We start from the raw sequence: 15,517 nt of genomic DNA on the forward strand, positions 1-15,517 counted from the left end.
CATTATATGATTATCTGGTATTAGTCATGTGACTATCAGAGTTGCACATGCTCTATTGTTAAGTTCGTTCGCTTTGTTAGAAGAGAGCGAGCTGTAGCTATGTATGCAGAGAAGTTTTTTGTGCGCGAATAAAAAGGAGACGACATTCTTCATTCAAGATTTGATCCGTATGCTGTGATTCAATTATCTTCGCCAGTATATAAGATGTCAACAGTTGTAAGCCCTTATTGTGTAAAATAAAGTAAATTAACCTGAAAATTAAACAGTAAGTTAATCAGACAATTTCATTGCGTTACTGAAATAATCATTCAACGTGTTTCCACTTAGCCTAGATTATAACATGCAATGTTGCGCTGGAGTTCTTGGGAGATGGCAGCGTTGGCATTAGGCTACTGGAAGATATTGCTAATGGCCGAATTCGCCGAGAGCGCGTTTTCCGTGAACATTGTGATTTTTTTTTTTATCCATGATGATGACTGGCTTATAAGCCGTTTCAGATTTCCAAGAGCTGTCCTCTTGTACAGAGTTGAAACGGAGAAACGGCTAGGAATCGCGCATTGCCATTTCCTTTACAGGTCTGTCAACGCTCGGCTTCCTGGCGACTGGCTTGTTTCAAAGAGAACTGGCAGACCGGTCGGGGATATCCCAGTCATCTTTGAGCCGAGCCATGCCAGCTGTTTTGGATGGGATCATCTGCATGTCAGCTAGGTATATAAAGTTCCCATATGAAGCGGTCGACCAGGCAAACGTTAAAGCGCAGTTTGCAGCGATAGCCGGTTCCCCTAATGTGCTTTCTATAAAGGGACCATCTGAGGAGGAATTTGCTTATGTGAATAAAAAGCACTTTTATTCCATAAACGTGCAAATAATCTGTGATGCAATAATGTGCCTTACTAATATAGTGGCACGATGGCCTGGATCAACCCATGATTCGTATCCTTACAAACAGCATGGTTGGAATAATGCATTTAACATTTCCAGCTTAGAATAATTAATTTAAAACATGGGTAATTGTTAAATTACTTAGGAGACAGCGGCTACGCGCTCAAGACGTGGCTGATGTAATCCACAGACTGACCGGGAGCGGAGATAAAATTCTCTCCATTCTTGCACCCGATCAGTCGTGGAGAGGGAGACTGGGCAGCTGAAAAGCCGGTGACGTTACATGGACAGGACCGGGGGAATGCTCCTGTATCGGCCAGAGGAGGTGTGTCGTATTGTGAGGGCATGTGGGGTCCTGCACAACGTTGCGCACAGGTATGCCGTGCCATTGTTAGAGGTGGTGGAGCACCCAGCGAACCCAGAGCCAGGACAAAGCCTAACCCAGGTGCCATACAAGCAAATCAACAAATCATAGCTACAATATAAAAAGGTAAGAGACAGCATTCAGCATTTTAACCATTTCTTTTATAGAGTTGCTGATGCTAGTGAGCGCATCACTGATATTTTTAGGTGCATTATATAATTCTGCCAGTGTGCGTTCTTCTGACCCCACAACATTTAAAGTTTCACACACGCTGTTCCACTGAGACCTTTTGCGCTTTGCCGTAATGCCACAACGAGCCAAACACTTTTTCCGCCCCTACTTCACATTCGGTGAAGTTCCTCTTCTTTCCCCGTTTAGACATTTGTGATAGATCAGAGAGGAAACTTCTCCGAGGCAGGGCAAATTTTAATGAATTTGCATATTTATAGGGGACGTGTCACAATTCTACGTACAAAAGAAATTTGCGTGGATTCCGGCGTACGCACGGTTTGATACATTCGGATTTTTTCTTCTTTTCTGGATTTGTCCGAACGCCAATTTTCAGTAAGAAATCCACACAAGTCTTTGTACATGAGGTCCCAGGTCTTCCCTTGTTAAGCCAGTATGTTTCAGAAACTGATGTCCTAATTCAGCCTATTTGATATTGAGTGCTTTAATTTGCCTAAATGCAGTATGAACCCAAAATGGATTTATGAGGAAATGTAACGGTGAAATCTACCCAAACTTACTATGGCGATAGTTAAGGGTTCATGCTCTTATGCAGCAGTGGAATTGTTTTGGCATTATGGGAGATTTCTGAGAAACTGAACCAATTTTCGAGAAATTTATCTCCAAGCCCCAACATTAAGGCTTCATTGTCGATTTTTGAAAAATGGTACAGCAAAATCTGTTTACATTTGCACCGGGGATAAACAAAGGCTACCCAGTCTTGGGTAGTAGTACTGTAGATTTTTTTGGCATTATGGGAATATTCAGACAAATAGGAAACCACAGTCTCAGAATTAAGCAGGCATTTAAACATCATTACAAATACAAGGACTAGATTTATTAAAAACATGTGTAATCATGTAAACCCCCTGCCCTGAACATTTGCAGCATTGCAATACCCCATTATTGCTGGTAGTCAAGCCCTACAATAAACTTAACACAAACATTAAATCTATTTTGTTCAGTGTTTTTTACATGAATATTTGCAAAGTCTTGGTCTCGGCCCCATGCTGATGCTTACTGGTAAAATGCAATTGAAATACATTACTAATTGTATTTAATGATGCACGCAAGTTAGTTAAATCAAGTAAATTATTTATGAATGGAGAGAAAGCTCTTTAAATAATAGCAATGTGTTTCTCTGTGCTTGGACAGCCTTAGTATGCGGTGAGCAGCGAAATACTGTAAAATGAAGCATATAGGCACAGATTTAAAGCGCGGATAGTTTGAGCGCGGTGCTAAACCGGGGCTAGACACATCTACTGTATGTTCTGTATCGATCGCAAATAAAGGTCATCATGTATTTTTTCAATACTGAAACCAACTATATGCAGTACATGAGCAATGTTCGCTTCGTGCATCTTGTTTTCAGAGTTTATAAGAATTCACATGCTCGATCGCAAAATACTATTAGCAGGCTATGTATTTTGATGTTAAAACTACAGTGTAGCCTATATAAGAAGCGCTAATCTTGTGTCGGAAAATAAATTGGCGCATTATAGGAGCATTATACATTCGCGTGATCTTGCAGTATGATTAGTTTTGTGGCATACTGGATACTGTAGGCCTACTGCATATGAGGACAAAGTATTTTCAACTAGCCTGTGAACTTCAGTTCCGCATTATGTTCACTGGATTTTCGCATGTCCTTATAGGATGCATGTACCGTGTATTCTCCGCACCTTGACGGTTCAGTACGAATACATGTACACCCCTAATAGTCAAATCTAGGCATAACTCATTGGTTCATCCCTAGTGTATCAGGCCTTTTCCTAGCATACATAGTCATTGGCTCTGTTCGAAATAGACTACTACATACTGGATACTGGACTCAGTATATACTGGATACAGCATACTGGTCCTCGTAGTAGTATGCAGTACAGTTTCCAGTATGTGACAAAAGCAAAGCATACTACGGGGTCACGTGAACGCAGCGTTGCATGATGGGATGCAGTACACCACAAAGATAGCTCTGTTCGCATACTGGAATATTTTGCAGAAGTAGTAGGTCATCCGGGTATGTTTCACGTACTGGAAAATTATTTGTCACATACTGCATACTGATTTGGTGCTCGATCAGTATGCCAGTAGTATGCAGTAAGCTTGTTCGAACACAGCCATTGACATCTTCCCATTCACGTCTTGTTACAAACCCAACGGTCAGGGAAACAAGTACCTTGTGGATTTTAACAGTGATGTTTCTTCAGTATTTCACTTCTGTATTCACTGTTGTGAATAGATTTTCTCAAAGTATTAAGTTTGTCTTTTACCTATCTACCAACCTCATGCACACTTGTTTCAGCATGTTTTTTTGGCATAGGCCTACCTTCAAACCCCTAATAGCCAATGTAGGCTGCATATTTTGGCAGCTACATTATACCTACATTGTTCCAATGAAGTGCACTTTGAACACAGCCTAGAAATAAAACCTATATTTGCAGTGATTTGAACAAAACTGATTTGGCTTTGATGCGTTTAACAGGGTATCTGCACATTTTTAAATCTAAAATTCAAGATTTAAAAATCCTTTTTAATACCTCTCACAAGAAAAAATAATACTATTACTGGGGATGCAGGTGTGTTCCACATCGTTGACCGGGGGGGGGGGGGGGGGGGGGGGGTGGCGAACGAGAATTGTTGACGTTGTTGAGGCCGTATACTCCAACGCTGGAAATCTAGCACTAGGACCCTGGAGCGGTTATTTTCTGCATTAGCGCTAGATTCGGCAAAGTTCACATCGCGCCAGAACAACTGAACAACACACACTTATAATAATTTAATGCCTCCCCTCATAAAATTCCAGACATTAAGACATTTTTAGGCCTTGAATATGGAAAACTAAATTTAAGACATTTTAAGACTTTTAAGGACCCGCGGGTACCCTGGTTTAAATTTGTCCCCATTGCACCGTAATACTTAAAATGATTAAAGAACTAAAACATTGATGTTCATCATATTTTTAACAGATGTATGTATAAATACTTATACTGGTTACATAAAACAGCATACCATAGCATATCAACAACAAAAAAACAAAAGGACTCCATTTTACCTCAAGTTTTGTGGTGCAATTTTAAGAGGCATCACCACCACAACGCAGCCTCATTAGATTACATCACAAATAGAACAAGTTGTCTTCACAGGACAGTCCTACTCAAGACCTGCACTACCTTGGCGGCAGCATAGGATTTGGAACGCAGCCATCATGTCTGGCCATAGTTTTCTATGTGGACTGCCAGTAAGGGGCAGCCTACAGTGCAGCCCTCTGGTCACCAAGGCCATGCACGGTTTAACAAATCAACAGGGACAGCAGCAGGTGGTATCTGATTATATATATAGTCACAAAACATGAATATTTGCAAAGTCTCGGCCCAATGCTGATGCTTAGTGGTAAATGCCGTCTCAAGTGGGAAGTTCTCTACAAGAGTTCCGTTTGTTTCCTACCATTCTGTCAGGGACAGTCTTTTTTGTTGTTCGTTTGTCCTGGTTTATATGTCCAGCATCTTCAAGTCAAGTAAATTTTATTTATATAGCTTTTTTTTTTTTTTTACAACAAAACACTAAGCAGCTTTACAAACAGATGGGTCCAGATCGCTAATGAGCAAGCTAGAGGCGATGGTGGCAAGCAAAAACTAGGCAGGGATTAGGAAGACACCTGGGAAGGATTAAGACAAAAGTTAACCCATCCTCCTTTGGACAGCCCAGGTAGCAGAAGTTCATACAATATTTAATGGCGGTGGATCTCGGACGCAAAATCCTCCGCGGAATTTTAATAGTAAGTTAATCCAAGTGCCAGTCCACGGAGAAAACGAAAACAGTAACTCGCGAAAAAAATCAACGCAATAAAACATGGGAGAAAAGAAATACTCACGGAATAAGATCAACGCGGAGAAAACAGGGAAGCAAACTCAAAAGAACAAGACACGTCAGTGGAAGTAAATGGCTGGCTGGCAAACGGAGCGATGAACAAAAGACCAAAACCAAACTGGATAGGAAAAATAACAGCGGGAGGAAAACTTGAGGGAGGCCAGGAAACGGCGCAGGAGTTAAGTACTCGAATAGACAGAGTGACAAAAAAACACAACGGAGAACGGTGGCAAGACACCAACGCGAAAATGACTGGAAGTTGCTACTGCAGCTACAACAACTCAGCAGTGAGACTCTGCCTCTGTCTTCCTTAAGAAGCAAGGAAGACAGGTGAAGGTGATCTGAGAGGCGCGAACAGTTGTCATTGGCCAGTTTCCTGAATGACAGTCAGATTAACCAATTATGGTTAAAAGCAACACGTTGAGCTCAAATCACGTTTATGCCCCTAGCCTAGAGATAACATTTATATTTAAGTTGTTGTGTTTTTATTCCAGTGTGTAACTATAGGCACACACATTTTTAAGTTTAAAAGCCTGTTCCATTACAATGTACGTCTACCAGTATATCAGTTCATCTGTCTCTCAGTGTGTTACAGGTTATTTCCTTGGTTATGTTCAAGTATAGACCCAGTGTTTAGAAATGTTTCTTTTAAAAGCACCCAAACAAACTGCCATTTTCTATTGCCATTGACTGCACAAGAACTAAAATGAGAACAGACATCAATAGAGATGGAACAATCAACAGAAATCTCCTACAGCCATTACTATAGTTACATACTTTAGATATGCCAATGTAAAAATCTAATGTCTGAACTGACATTAGGAAGTCACTCTTCATTCTGTAGGCATCATAAAAATGAGCATTTTCAATTGCAGAAATTATTTTCTTTTTCGTCAAATCAATTACATCACGTTCTGTGGCAAATTAATATGTCCGAACCTATATATTTTGTTCTGTGTACATTTTCTCCTGAACATCAATGGATCCTCTGAATTACGAGGACGCCTAACAATCAAAATACGAGTATTGATACATGTAAGCTAATACTATGAAAACCACATTCATTTCTGACATTGAAAATCATGTTTAAATCAGCAGTGCCAAAAGACATGATTTTGATTAAAATGACAGAGAAAAAAACTTTTTAGTTCTTACAGACATAAACCTTTATATAATCAACCGAATGTTTAATTGCAGATAATTGCTGTAATTATACATGAATCTGTATATAATTTAAGAAAGCAGAAAAATACCGTATAAATAATACTGTATTAATTCCGTAAAAAAACGAGAAAAGCATGTAACTTGTAATTATTGTCATAATACTTAAAATAAAAGACAATTTGTCAAATTAGAAATAATGTCTGTAATTTTACAAAGTTTTGCATACAATTGGAAAAAATGTTAAAATACATTAAATATTTAGTTATTTTCCATAAAATTAGGATTTTTTTTTTACAGTGTAAGACCAAATCTAAATTACAGTTACATTTAGGCATAGGCCCCACCACATTCTAAATGAGTGATCCTCAGGAGAATGGTGGTGGTTGACGCATTTTTCCTTGATCCTAGAATATTTGGGGGGTCCAGAATCACCTTGGCAGAAACCTGTCTATCACTCCACCCCATCACCATGTGTTTTCTCTGTTTTTACACCTCTGGTTTATTGACTTGGTTTGTCTGCTGTTGCTGTGTTTAGCCTTTAGCCTCATTGGTTTGCTCATTTTTGTGTCAGAATCTTGACAAGCACTTTAAAAATGCTGTTATTTTACTTTAATTTGAATTGAATTTGTAAAATATTCTAATTCAAATTGTGAAATAAGTCTTACAAAAGCAAGAATATCAAGTGAGTCTTCTATAGGCAATCAAATTTGTGAAGTAAAGATGGAAAGGTTGGGAGTACATCACCTATATTTCATGACATAAGAGAGCATGAAGACACAGGAAAGGAGGAGACAAACCAGAAGGTGTGGTGGAACAGTGTGATGTGTGTGTGTCTCTCTCTCTCCAGTATACCTCTCTATGCCACTCCCTCTGTCTACCTCTCCCTATGAGCATGCTACAGCTTGTGTACAGCCTAAGCCTTTCCCACTAACAGAAGAAGAAAAAAGTCTGAAATCATAGATCGGTGAATTACATGATCCACTTGTGAGTGGAAAGAAAGAACAAAACGGCTAGAGAGAAACATCATCTTAGATTGCTCAGTTCCGTTCTGCTATCTACAGTTCTTCTCTAACCAGGGCTATCACCGTGGTAAGTAATCAAAATGTCAGACTTGCTTTGTTTCCTCAATTTTATCCAGGCTCTTCCCATCTTTGCCAGCAGTTTGAGTCAATTTATATGTTTCCAGCTTTGTGTTGGGGTATGTTTACAGTCTTGGACCATTAACCTCTGGCCAAAAGTCAGTTGATGTAACTGTAAACAAAAGTGGTCATGATAATGAATATTAATACATTTCTCACACAGCCTACAGGGCTTTGGGTCTGGGTCGTTTAGCTCTGCTTGCCCTCCAGTTATTGGTAGATATCTCTCTCTCTCTCTCTCTCTCTCTCTCTCTCTCTCTCTCTCTCTCTCTCTCTTGCATTGCCTCATTAAGTTCATTTTTAGACCCTGTGTGTCTGATAGATGAGTCCTATTACACCATTGGACATGAGTGTATCAGAGCATGCTTCGAAAGTTTTGTGTACCTGGCATGTTTTAACAAGTTTCCAACAAATATTTATGCAAATATTTCAGTGTTTGTATTATGGTCTGTAAATAGTTTTTTGCTATGGGTAAGAGATACATGCTAAAAATAGTAAAGCAATTAGTCAGAAATTACAGAAGGGGATAACAAGGTGAATAATCTGCATACACACACACTGAGCAATTGTGAACAGTGAAGTTTAAGCAGAAAATTCAGAGCAAATAAATTGTAGTTTTGGATGGAATGCAAATCAGTCTTAAAATAAAAATGTAATAAGCAAAATGGCAATGTAATGCTATATTGGCATTTACATGTTCCACTTATACAAGCAGGTTTGACCTCAGAATTCAAATACAATAATTCAATTTACGTTTGCATTTTGGCAGACTTCTATTCGTATTTAATTTTCACATATTTTGATGCGAAATAAAGCACATCAATGATCATTAAAATGTGATTCACCTAATGTGCATTTACATTCAATTATAATGCATTTGAAATGTCATTTTCAACCTCCCCACCATGCTAAAAGATGTGAAAATTCAAATATTAAAGTGGAAATATCACCTCTCCTGTTTGCAATGACATTACAATACCAACAGCATTGACATTACAATACAAAATCCATTTTCACAATACAATCCGAGCAAACTGCATTTTCGTTCTGATGGTCTTATCTGGCTCTGATGTGACTAGTTATTGCCAAATTGAGCGCTGTGGCACAGCAACTACGTGTGCCTCAACCTTTGGCCGTAGGGTGACCAATCTCTGTGAAGCTGGCACCCTATGTGATCAGAAATAGAATAAACAACTAAACTTCAGTTTAAACAGATGACCTGACATTCTCTTGAATTTTCTGATACAGTGCAAAATGTATTGTTCCCCATCATTGTAGACTATCTACATACTACACAATCAGATTAAATATAATGTGAAAATCTGCACAAATTTATGAATTTGTGGCTGTACATAGGATGTACACACTTTTCCACTGCACTGTATTTGAAATGGAGACTGATGAACCTGTAACAATGAGGTTCATGGCTAACATCAAGAGTCTTGTGAAGAGCACTGATGTTGCTCTATAAGATACAGTACAACTGGAAGGCGTAGTGAATAAGAAACAGCAAGTTTACTCCTGACTGTCTCTATGGTGACAGCAAAAACTTTTGCTGTGATGCCAGATATAAAGGAACATGTCAGGCGTATGACTCATGTCAGGCATTGATTTGTTTTTGTTCTTTACAGGCTTTTCCCAATGTCGGGAAACAGCACCAGTCAGGACCTGCTCCAAGATGTCTCCTTTGGCATTGGCACCTCCTTCCTTGCTGTTGCCATCCTGCTAGGTGTACCAGGGAATGTTTTCATAATATGGAGCATTCTGGCCAGAGCTCGCAAGCGCTCTGTGACCACCCTCATCATCCTACACTTAGCGTGCGCGGATGGTGGTATCATGTGTCTCTCACTCTTCTTTTTGGTGTACCTAGCCAAGCAGTCATGGGTGTTCGGCCAGGCCATGTGCAAGCTGCTTTTCTACCTGTGCAACACCAACATGTATGCCTCCATTATGCTCATCACCCTGATGAGTGTCCACAGGCTGATGGCTGTGCGGTGGCCTCTTCGCATGTACGCACTAGCCCGTAAGAGGATCATACTGGGTGTGCTCATAGCTCTCTGGGTCCTCGTCTTCACTCTGGCTCTTCCAGCTTTTATCTTCAGGGAAGAAGTAAAGGATCGCACGAATGCACGGGAGCTGTGCTTGTGTTTACTCAACCACACACACTACCAATATGTACGTATTCTTATTATTCCTACTCCATTAATACTATTAGAAAACAGTATGTTTTTTGAGAAATAATTGAACAGTACCATGTTTTTACTATAGTACAGGGGTGGCCAACCCGCGGCTCGCGAGCCGCATGTGGCTCTTTGCCTGGTTTCGTGCGGCTCCCCAGCCGGTCCGCGGGCTCACCTGGACTAACGGGGCCACACACTGCTACATTTTCGTGGTGCGCACCCCCCCACCCCCCCCCGCTCGACAACTTACACTCGCCACCCCCCCCCCCCCCCCCCCCCCCCTCAACAACTTACACTCGCCAATGCATGATGTGGCTCTTTGCCGTTACACAGTACAAAAAATGGCTCTAGGTCTCTGGCGGGTTGGCCACCCCTGCTATAGTAGGAAATAATTTCCATTTTTAACCAATGCCTAGAAAATCCAAGTGCATCGAATGAAGTGCATTTTTAATTTTAACCTTGTTTTGTTTTACCATCTCTTAACTTGTTAGAGTTTTGCAATATTAAATTAGAGCTGTTTCACTTAATATACTAACAATCTCTCAAACTCAGAATGATTAGCATATTATGCACCTACTTGATTGTATTTTGCTTTGTAATTAAATATGTGGAAAAGGGCTTCTGTGCATGGAGTGTGGCACAACTTGGGGGGGGGGGGGGGGGGGGGCTGAGAAATACAGTGCAAATACTATATCTACAAAACAGTCGCCGGTGTGTGATTTAAAGTCCCCAGATAACAGTGCCCCTGCTAATGTTTTGTGATATATTATGAACAGTGTTGCCATAGTTACTTTGAAACAGTAATCCGACTACTGACTACTGATTACTTCTTTAAAAAGTAACTCAGTTAAGTTACTGACTACTTGCTTTTAAAAGTAACTAAGTTAGATTACTTTTAGTTACTTTCAGCAGAGGCTGATCCCCCCGCCCCTATAACATGAAAATGACTACCAGTTCTGCCAATACTCACTTTATTGACATGTATTTTAACCGGAACATCAAAAATGACACTGGCATTTGCAAACTTTTTCTTGAAATAGGCTTACATGTTTTTAAAATAAAAAATAAATAAGACAGTCTTTCTGTTCAACTCCGCCCACTTACATGGTTGCCAACTCTCACGCATTGAGCGTGAGACACACGCATTTGACTGTTTTCACACGCTCACACGCCACACATCCGATATCTCACGCCGGGGAAAAAATCTAGTTTATTTACCTCCGATCCACATCTATGATTCAATGAGTTACTAGTTCGCTCTGGCGCCAACCACCGGCAATCGATAGATCGCGATATAATACTGAATTTAGTCCATTTTACACCCCGCCCCCGGAAACAAATTACGTTCGCCACTCCCCCCCCCCCCCCCCCCCCCACCCCGGTTTTTTTTTTCAGATTTGACGTTGTTTTTGAAGGTAGACAGCACTCTGTCGCCAGCACAGAGTGTACAACGGACCTTATTGTTGTCATCCTTAGCCGAAATAAAATCAAAATAATGCCTGTATTTCCAGCTGCTAAAGGCGAACCTCTCCTTCCATCTGACTTTGGCGCCGCAGAGCAGAGATGACGTAACCGCGTAAGAAACGTGTAGCCAAAAAATAAGAATGAATAAAAATAACCTACGCTCCCCCGAAATGCAGAAATAGTAACGCACGATGTTTTAGATAAGTAACTTTAATCTGACTACTAGTTTTTAAATAGTAGTTGCGTTAGACTACTCGTTACTGAAAAAAGTAGTCCGACTACAGTAACGCGTTACTAAGTAACGCGTTACCGGCATCACTGATTATGAACTCTGTGTTCAATAGCATCAGCTCAGTTTAAGGTTTAGTCTATAGATTCTTAGAATTTCCTCAACACTAGTGATTGTGTGATTAATTTTTTTTTACCCTGCCTACTCTGACTAGTATTCATCCTACTGCCAAAAATTGCCTATTACCTGCAACATAAACATTCCAGCCTCCTGCCCGCTTCTGCCCAGTTTGTAAACATATGTAAATATTGCTTACATTTAAAAAAATATTTGATACAGATACAACCTGTTTAATTCTAAGTTGGAAAATGTTTTAAAATGTGTAAAAATCAATTATGATTTTTTGGAACTTAAAGCCACACGCGTTGCAAACAAACATCAAGGAAGAATAGAATCTAAAAGAAAAATGTATGATATTATTCCTTTAAGTAGGCTATGGTGTGTTTTTTCTTAGTAAGCACTAGCCAAAAGCTTAAATGCTAACAGTTTATATACTATACAGAACATTTAGACTATACATTGGTTCAGAAAATATCAAATACAAAAGTGGCTTCTAGAAATTTATAAGCACATATTTTTAAAGTACACTATAATTGCAAAGATGGTGTATAGTTTGAAGAAGCCCTGACCAGAAACAGTCAAATGTCCATGCAGACAGACTCGGCACATTGTTCCTGTCACTTCCTTCTTGAAATCATATAGATGATTTGGTGGTGAATGTCAGAGCTGCTTGCGGTCTTTTAATTGTGCACACATGACGCTTCAAACCACATGTATCCAGTTAGTGGCTACTGATCACCAACACGTTATAACATCTGTCAGAGTGAGTAAATGGTAGCTGATATCCATCTGCATTAGTCGCGACTGCAAATGACCATACGTCAGGCCTGCCTGCAGTTGACAACAGATTCTGTAGCAAAGTAACTTGTTTACATATATATTTTCATTATTATTAATGATTTTGCTTATATCCTTTTGTTTTTACATGCTATTTGATTATCAGCACATTTACACTATTATTCATTTGTTGCATGCCATTCAGAGTAGGCATAACAGCTGTTTTACTCATTTAATTTACTAATCAATCAAGGTATCTTTCCTGCTGTCAATGAGGCTTTACTCTGAGGATATATAGAGCACTGACAATTATTTAATACTGATTTAATAATAGTATCATGTTAAACACTTGTATCCTTTTGTTAACATTTTCCATTTTGTGCAATTTCAGGTTTTAGGGAGATTTTGCCTGTGTGTTTTACTGGTTCTCTAACCCTTCCTGTACTTGTCTAAAGTTGGTAATCATGCCAAACGTATGGTTTTTGGGATTTCAACATAAACAGGCGGTGTTTCAGTTCACGATGGAGACAGTAGTGGGGTTCCTGTTTCCATATGGAATAATAGTAAGCAGCTACGTGTGCATCATCCGTCGCCTCAGACGGACCAAGTTCAAGAGGAAAGCCCACAGGGAGAATCTCATCCTCGCCATCATAGTGGCATTCGCCATTTTCTGGTTGCCATACCATATTAACAACATCATGCAGGTGAACATATTTTTGGATAATTGTTTTTAAAGCATTCGTGAAACAATTCGAAATATAATAATTGTAAATGTTTGTCATTGTTAGATGGTGACTGAGTGTATGTCAGAAAATGATCACAAAAAATGGTATGCAAAACAGTTTGCTTCAACTCAAGCACTAATTCTCACATTTGTATGCCTGCTCCCTCTAGTGGTACGCATAGGAATTTCCAAAACGTTTATTTTTTTTTTTACATTTAGTTTTCATAAGGGTAGAAGTTGTAATGTTAACTGTATTGTGGTAGGCCTTATAAAATGTCCGAGAACCACTGCTCTAAATGTACAATTTAGACAACAGTACATGGGAGTAGGGCATTTCTTTGGGCTTCCATCTGGCAGAAAACAATGCATTCAAAAGCTCCTTTAGATATTAGTCTTGTAGAACTAGACAAACTAAAATGACCTGGCTTAGATACGGGCTTGGCAACTAAACCTCTGCCTTCCCCCCACAGGCTGATCAACAAACTGAAATCAAGTCGCCGAGTCATCGCTACATTCCCCTTCATCAGCAGCTGTGCTAATCCTGTGCTTTACACATTTGCTGGGCGCTCTTATATCAAAACCGAAGGGCTGTCCTTTATGGCTCGGCTATTTGACCGGACCGCCCTCGACATTAACGCCAGAAAGAATGGGCACAGCAACACGGACAGAGGTGTGGTTGGATTGAAAACGTCCGACGCCTGGAGCCCAACTGCTGCTACTACAGTCAAAATCCAGACAATGGCACACGGCCTGGGTTCAGATGTTGCAAGAAAGTTCAGCAATGAGAACCTACCAGAGGGAAAGTTCTGTTGAATGTAGAGCGCGATTTGTTAAAGCAGCTTAAAAGTCCAGTTCAGGAACTCCGTAATTGCTCAACGATGCCCTCATCCACCGTTGAAGAAACTAATGTCTTGGCGTCACATGGTCTCCCCTTTATATCGATTATATTGTTTTACGAATTACATATTGTTTATAAAAGTGAAGTTCCTGAGGTATCAATCATCAATGCAAACACTGGGGTTTTAACATTCAAGTCATTTATTTGAAGTTTATACAATTGTGACAAGGAAAAAGTTAAGAAAACCACTTTAATAGGAAAAGTACACAAGTGGGTACATGTTACGAGATCTAAAAGGGCACTTTAACACTTAATCACTGTACGTTGTATGCATATCTGTAGACAAAACGATGAATGTATTTGTCAACTCAGCTTACCATCAATCCGCGGTGTAGTCCTGTTAAAAGGAAAAGTTGGAGACGCACATTAACATTTTACCACAATTTCTACGCTGTCGTAGAAATAGTTATAACGAACATACCTTTCGCTGATCAGTAGTTGTTGCCACTGTAACAAACGATAAGGAACAAATGTCAATAAATGAAGTACTGGCACTCAAACACCCCGCATCTTCCCTTAGTAAATCCTGATCAGTGCAGTAAGTGTGTAATCATTATTTCTCAGGTGAAACACGGACTGCGAAAATCATCATGTCAGGATAAAGCGACAAACACTCGTAGGGACAACACAGCAAATAATGTACCGGAGCGGATGCCAAACTGCGACATCAGCATGGCCAGCTAGGTTGGATTAACACGTGCACCTGCCGATTCGGTACAAAATAAAAATAAGACCTTACACGCAATTGTAAGCAAGTTTACCTTGATATTGCCCACTTCGGTCCCAGAGACAATTAGTAAACTGCAGAAGTCTTCCTTTGCAAATCGACGCCGCTCCAGTTTTCTATTACAACCAACACTTATCTGGCTAGCTAGTTCTGTTAACCACAAATTATTTTAGCCAACTAACTAGATTCACGGTAATGTATCTAGTAACAAGCCTAACTGCAAAACTTAAATTTTTACCTATCTCTTGGACCACAACCGACGAAACAATAATTGAAGAAACAGCGAAAACATACAAGGGTGTAAATGAAGTCAGTATTTAGGTATGAAACGTGCTGAGGAAAGAAAGAGCCCGGCCCCATGTGGTCGTATTTATCTGCTCATCAACCACGTGTTTGTGTCCTCGACACACTTCCGGCTGCTCACCTAATCAGCGCCAATTATTTACATTAAGCACGTTTTCAAATAAAGCATTAATTTCACACCGAATAGATGTCACTTATTTCTGCTATCAAGACATCGTCTTTTATTTACTTTCTTATTCTAAATATCAACGAAGTAGCTATAAGGAGACGATTAATATAATATGAGAAATGTAATAAACGTTTTAAAATAAATGTGTTACCTTTTTCTAAATGTATAAATATTTCTAAAATAAATGTGTCGCCTGTACCTGTCGTACAGTACCGTAAATAATGAGTTTTATGTGGAACGTAGATTTAAGGCTTAAGTTAAATCTGGCCAGATAAATCTCTC

The 15,517-nt window shown here is 39.6% G+C and overlaps 1 protein-coding gene and 1 long non-coding RNA gene across 3 annotated transcripts; one reads left to right on the forward strand and one right to left on the reverse strand.

Annotated features, from left to right (window-relative positions):
• Nucleotides 1–1,262: 1,262 nt before the first annotated feature.
• ltb4r2b (leukotriene B4 receptor 2b) lies at nucleotides 1,263–14,530 on the forward strand. Of its 2 annotated transcripts, none has more exons than XM_076972067.1 (5): nucleotides 1,263–1,372; nucleotides 9,276–9,819; nucleotides 12,918–13,118; nucleotides 13,203–13,243; nucleotides 13,609–14,530. In XM_076972067.1, the coding sequence occupies exons 2-5, from the start codon at nucleotides 9,286–9,288 to the stop codon at nucleotides 13,949–13,951; spliced, it is 1,119 nt and encodes a 372-aa protein (XP_076828182.1). In that variant the 5' UTR covers nucleotides 1,263–1,372; nucleotides 9,276–9,285; the 3' UTR covers nucleotides 13,952–14,530. The 2 variants fall into 2 exon arrangements, with proteins under 2 accessions (XP_076828182.1, XP_076828181.1); XM_076972066.1 differs by lacking the exon at nucleotides 1,263–1,372 and adding an exon at nucleotides 7,354–7,594.
• LOC143474560 (uncharacterized) lies at nucleotides 14,159–15,123 on the reverse strand. Its single transcript, XR_013120811.1, has 3 exons — nucleotides 14,798–15,123; nucleotides 14,458–14,483; nucleotides 14,159–14,373 (listed from the first exon to the last, which is right to left on the reverse strand). It is a non-coding gene; the product is annotated as an uncharacterized LOC143474560 (long non-coding RNA).
• Nucleotides 15,124–15,517: the final 394 nt, after the last annotated feature.

This window comes from Brachyhypopomus gauderio, chromosome 14 (assembly GCF_052324685.1).
Source record: "Brachyhypopomus gauderio isolate BG-103 chromosome 14, BGAUD_0.2, whole genome shotgun sequence".
Taxonomy (NCBI): Eukaryota; Metazoa; Chordata; class Actinopteri; order Gymnotiformes; family Hypopomidae; genus Brachyhypopomus; species Brachyhypopomus gauderio.

Coding starts and splice junctions, on each gene's coding strand:
- ltb4r2b (XM_076972067.1), top strand. CDS start 9,286: ATGTCGGGAAACAGCACCAGTCAGGACCTGCTCCAAGATGTCTCCTTT. Junction 9,820..12,917: donor ACCACACACACTACCAATAT/GTACGTATTCTT, acceptor CAACATAAACAG/GCGGTGTTTCAGTTCACGAT. Junction 13,244..13,608: donor GAAAATGATCACAAAAAATG/GTATGCAAAACA, acceptor TTCCCCCCACAG/GCTGATCAACAAACTGAAAT.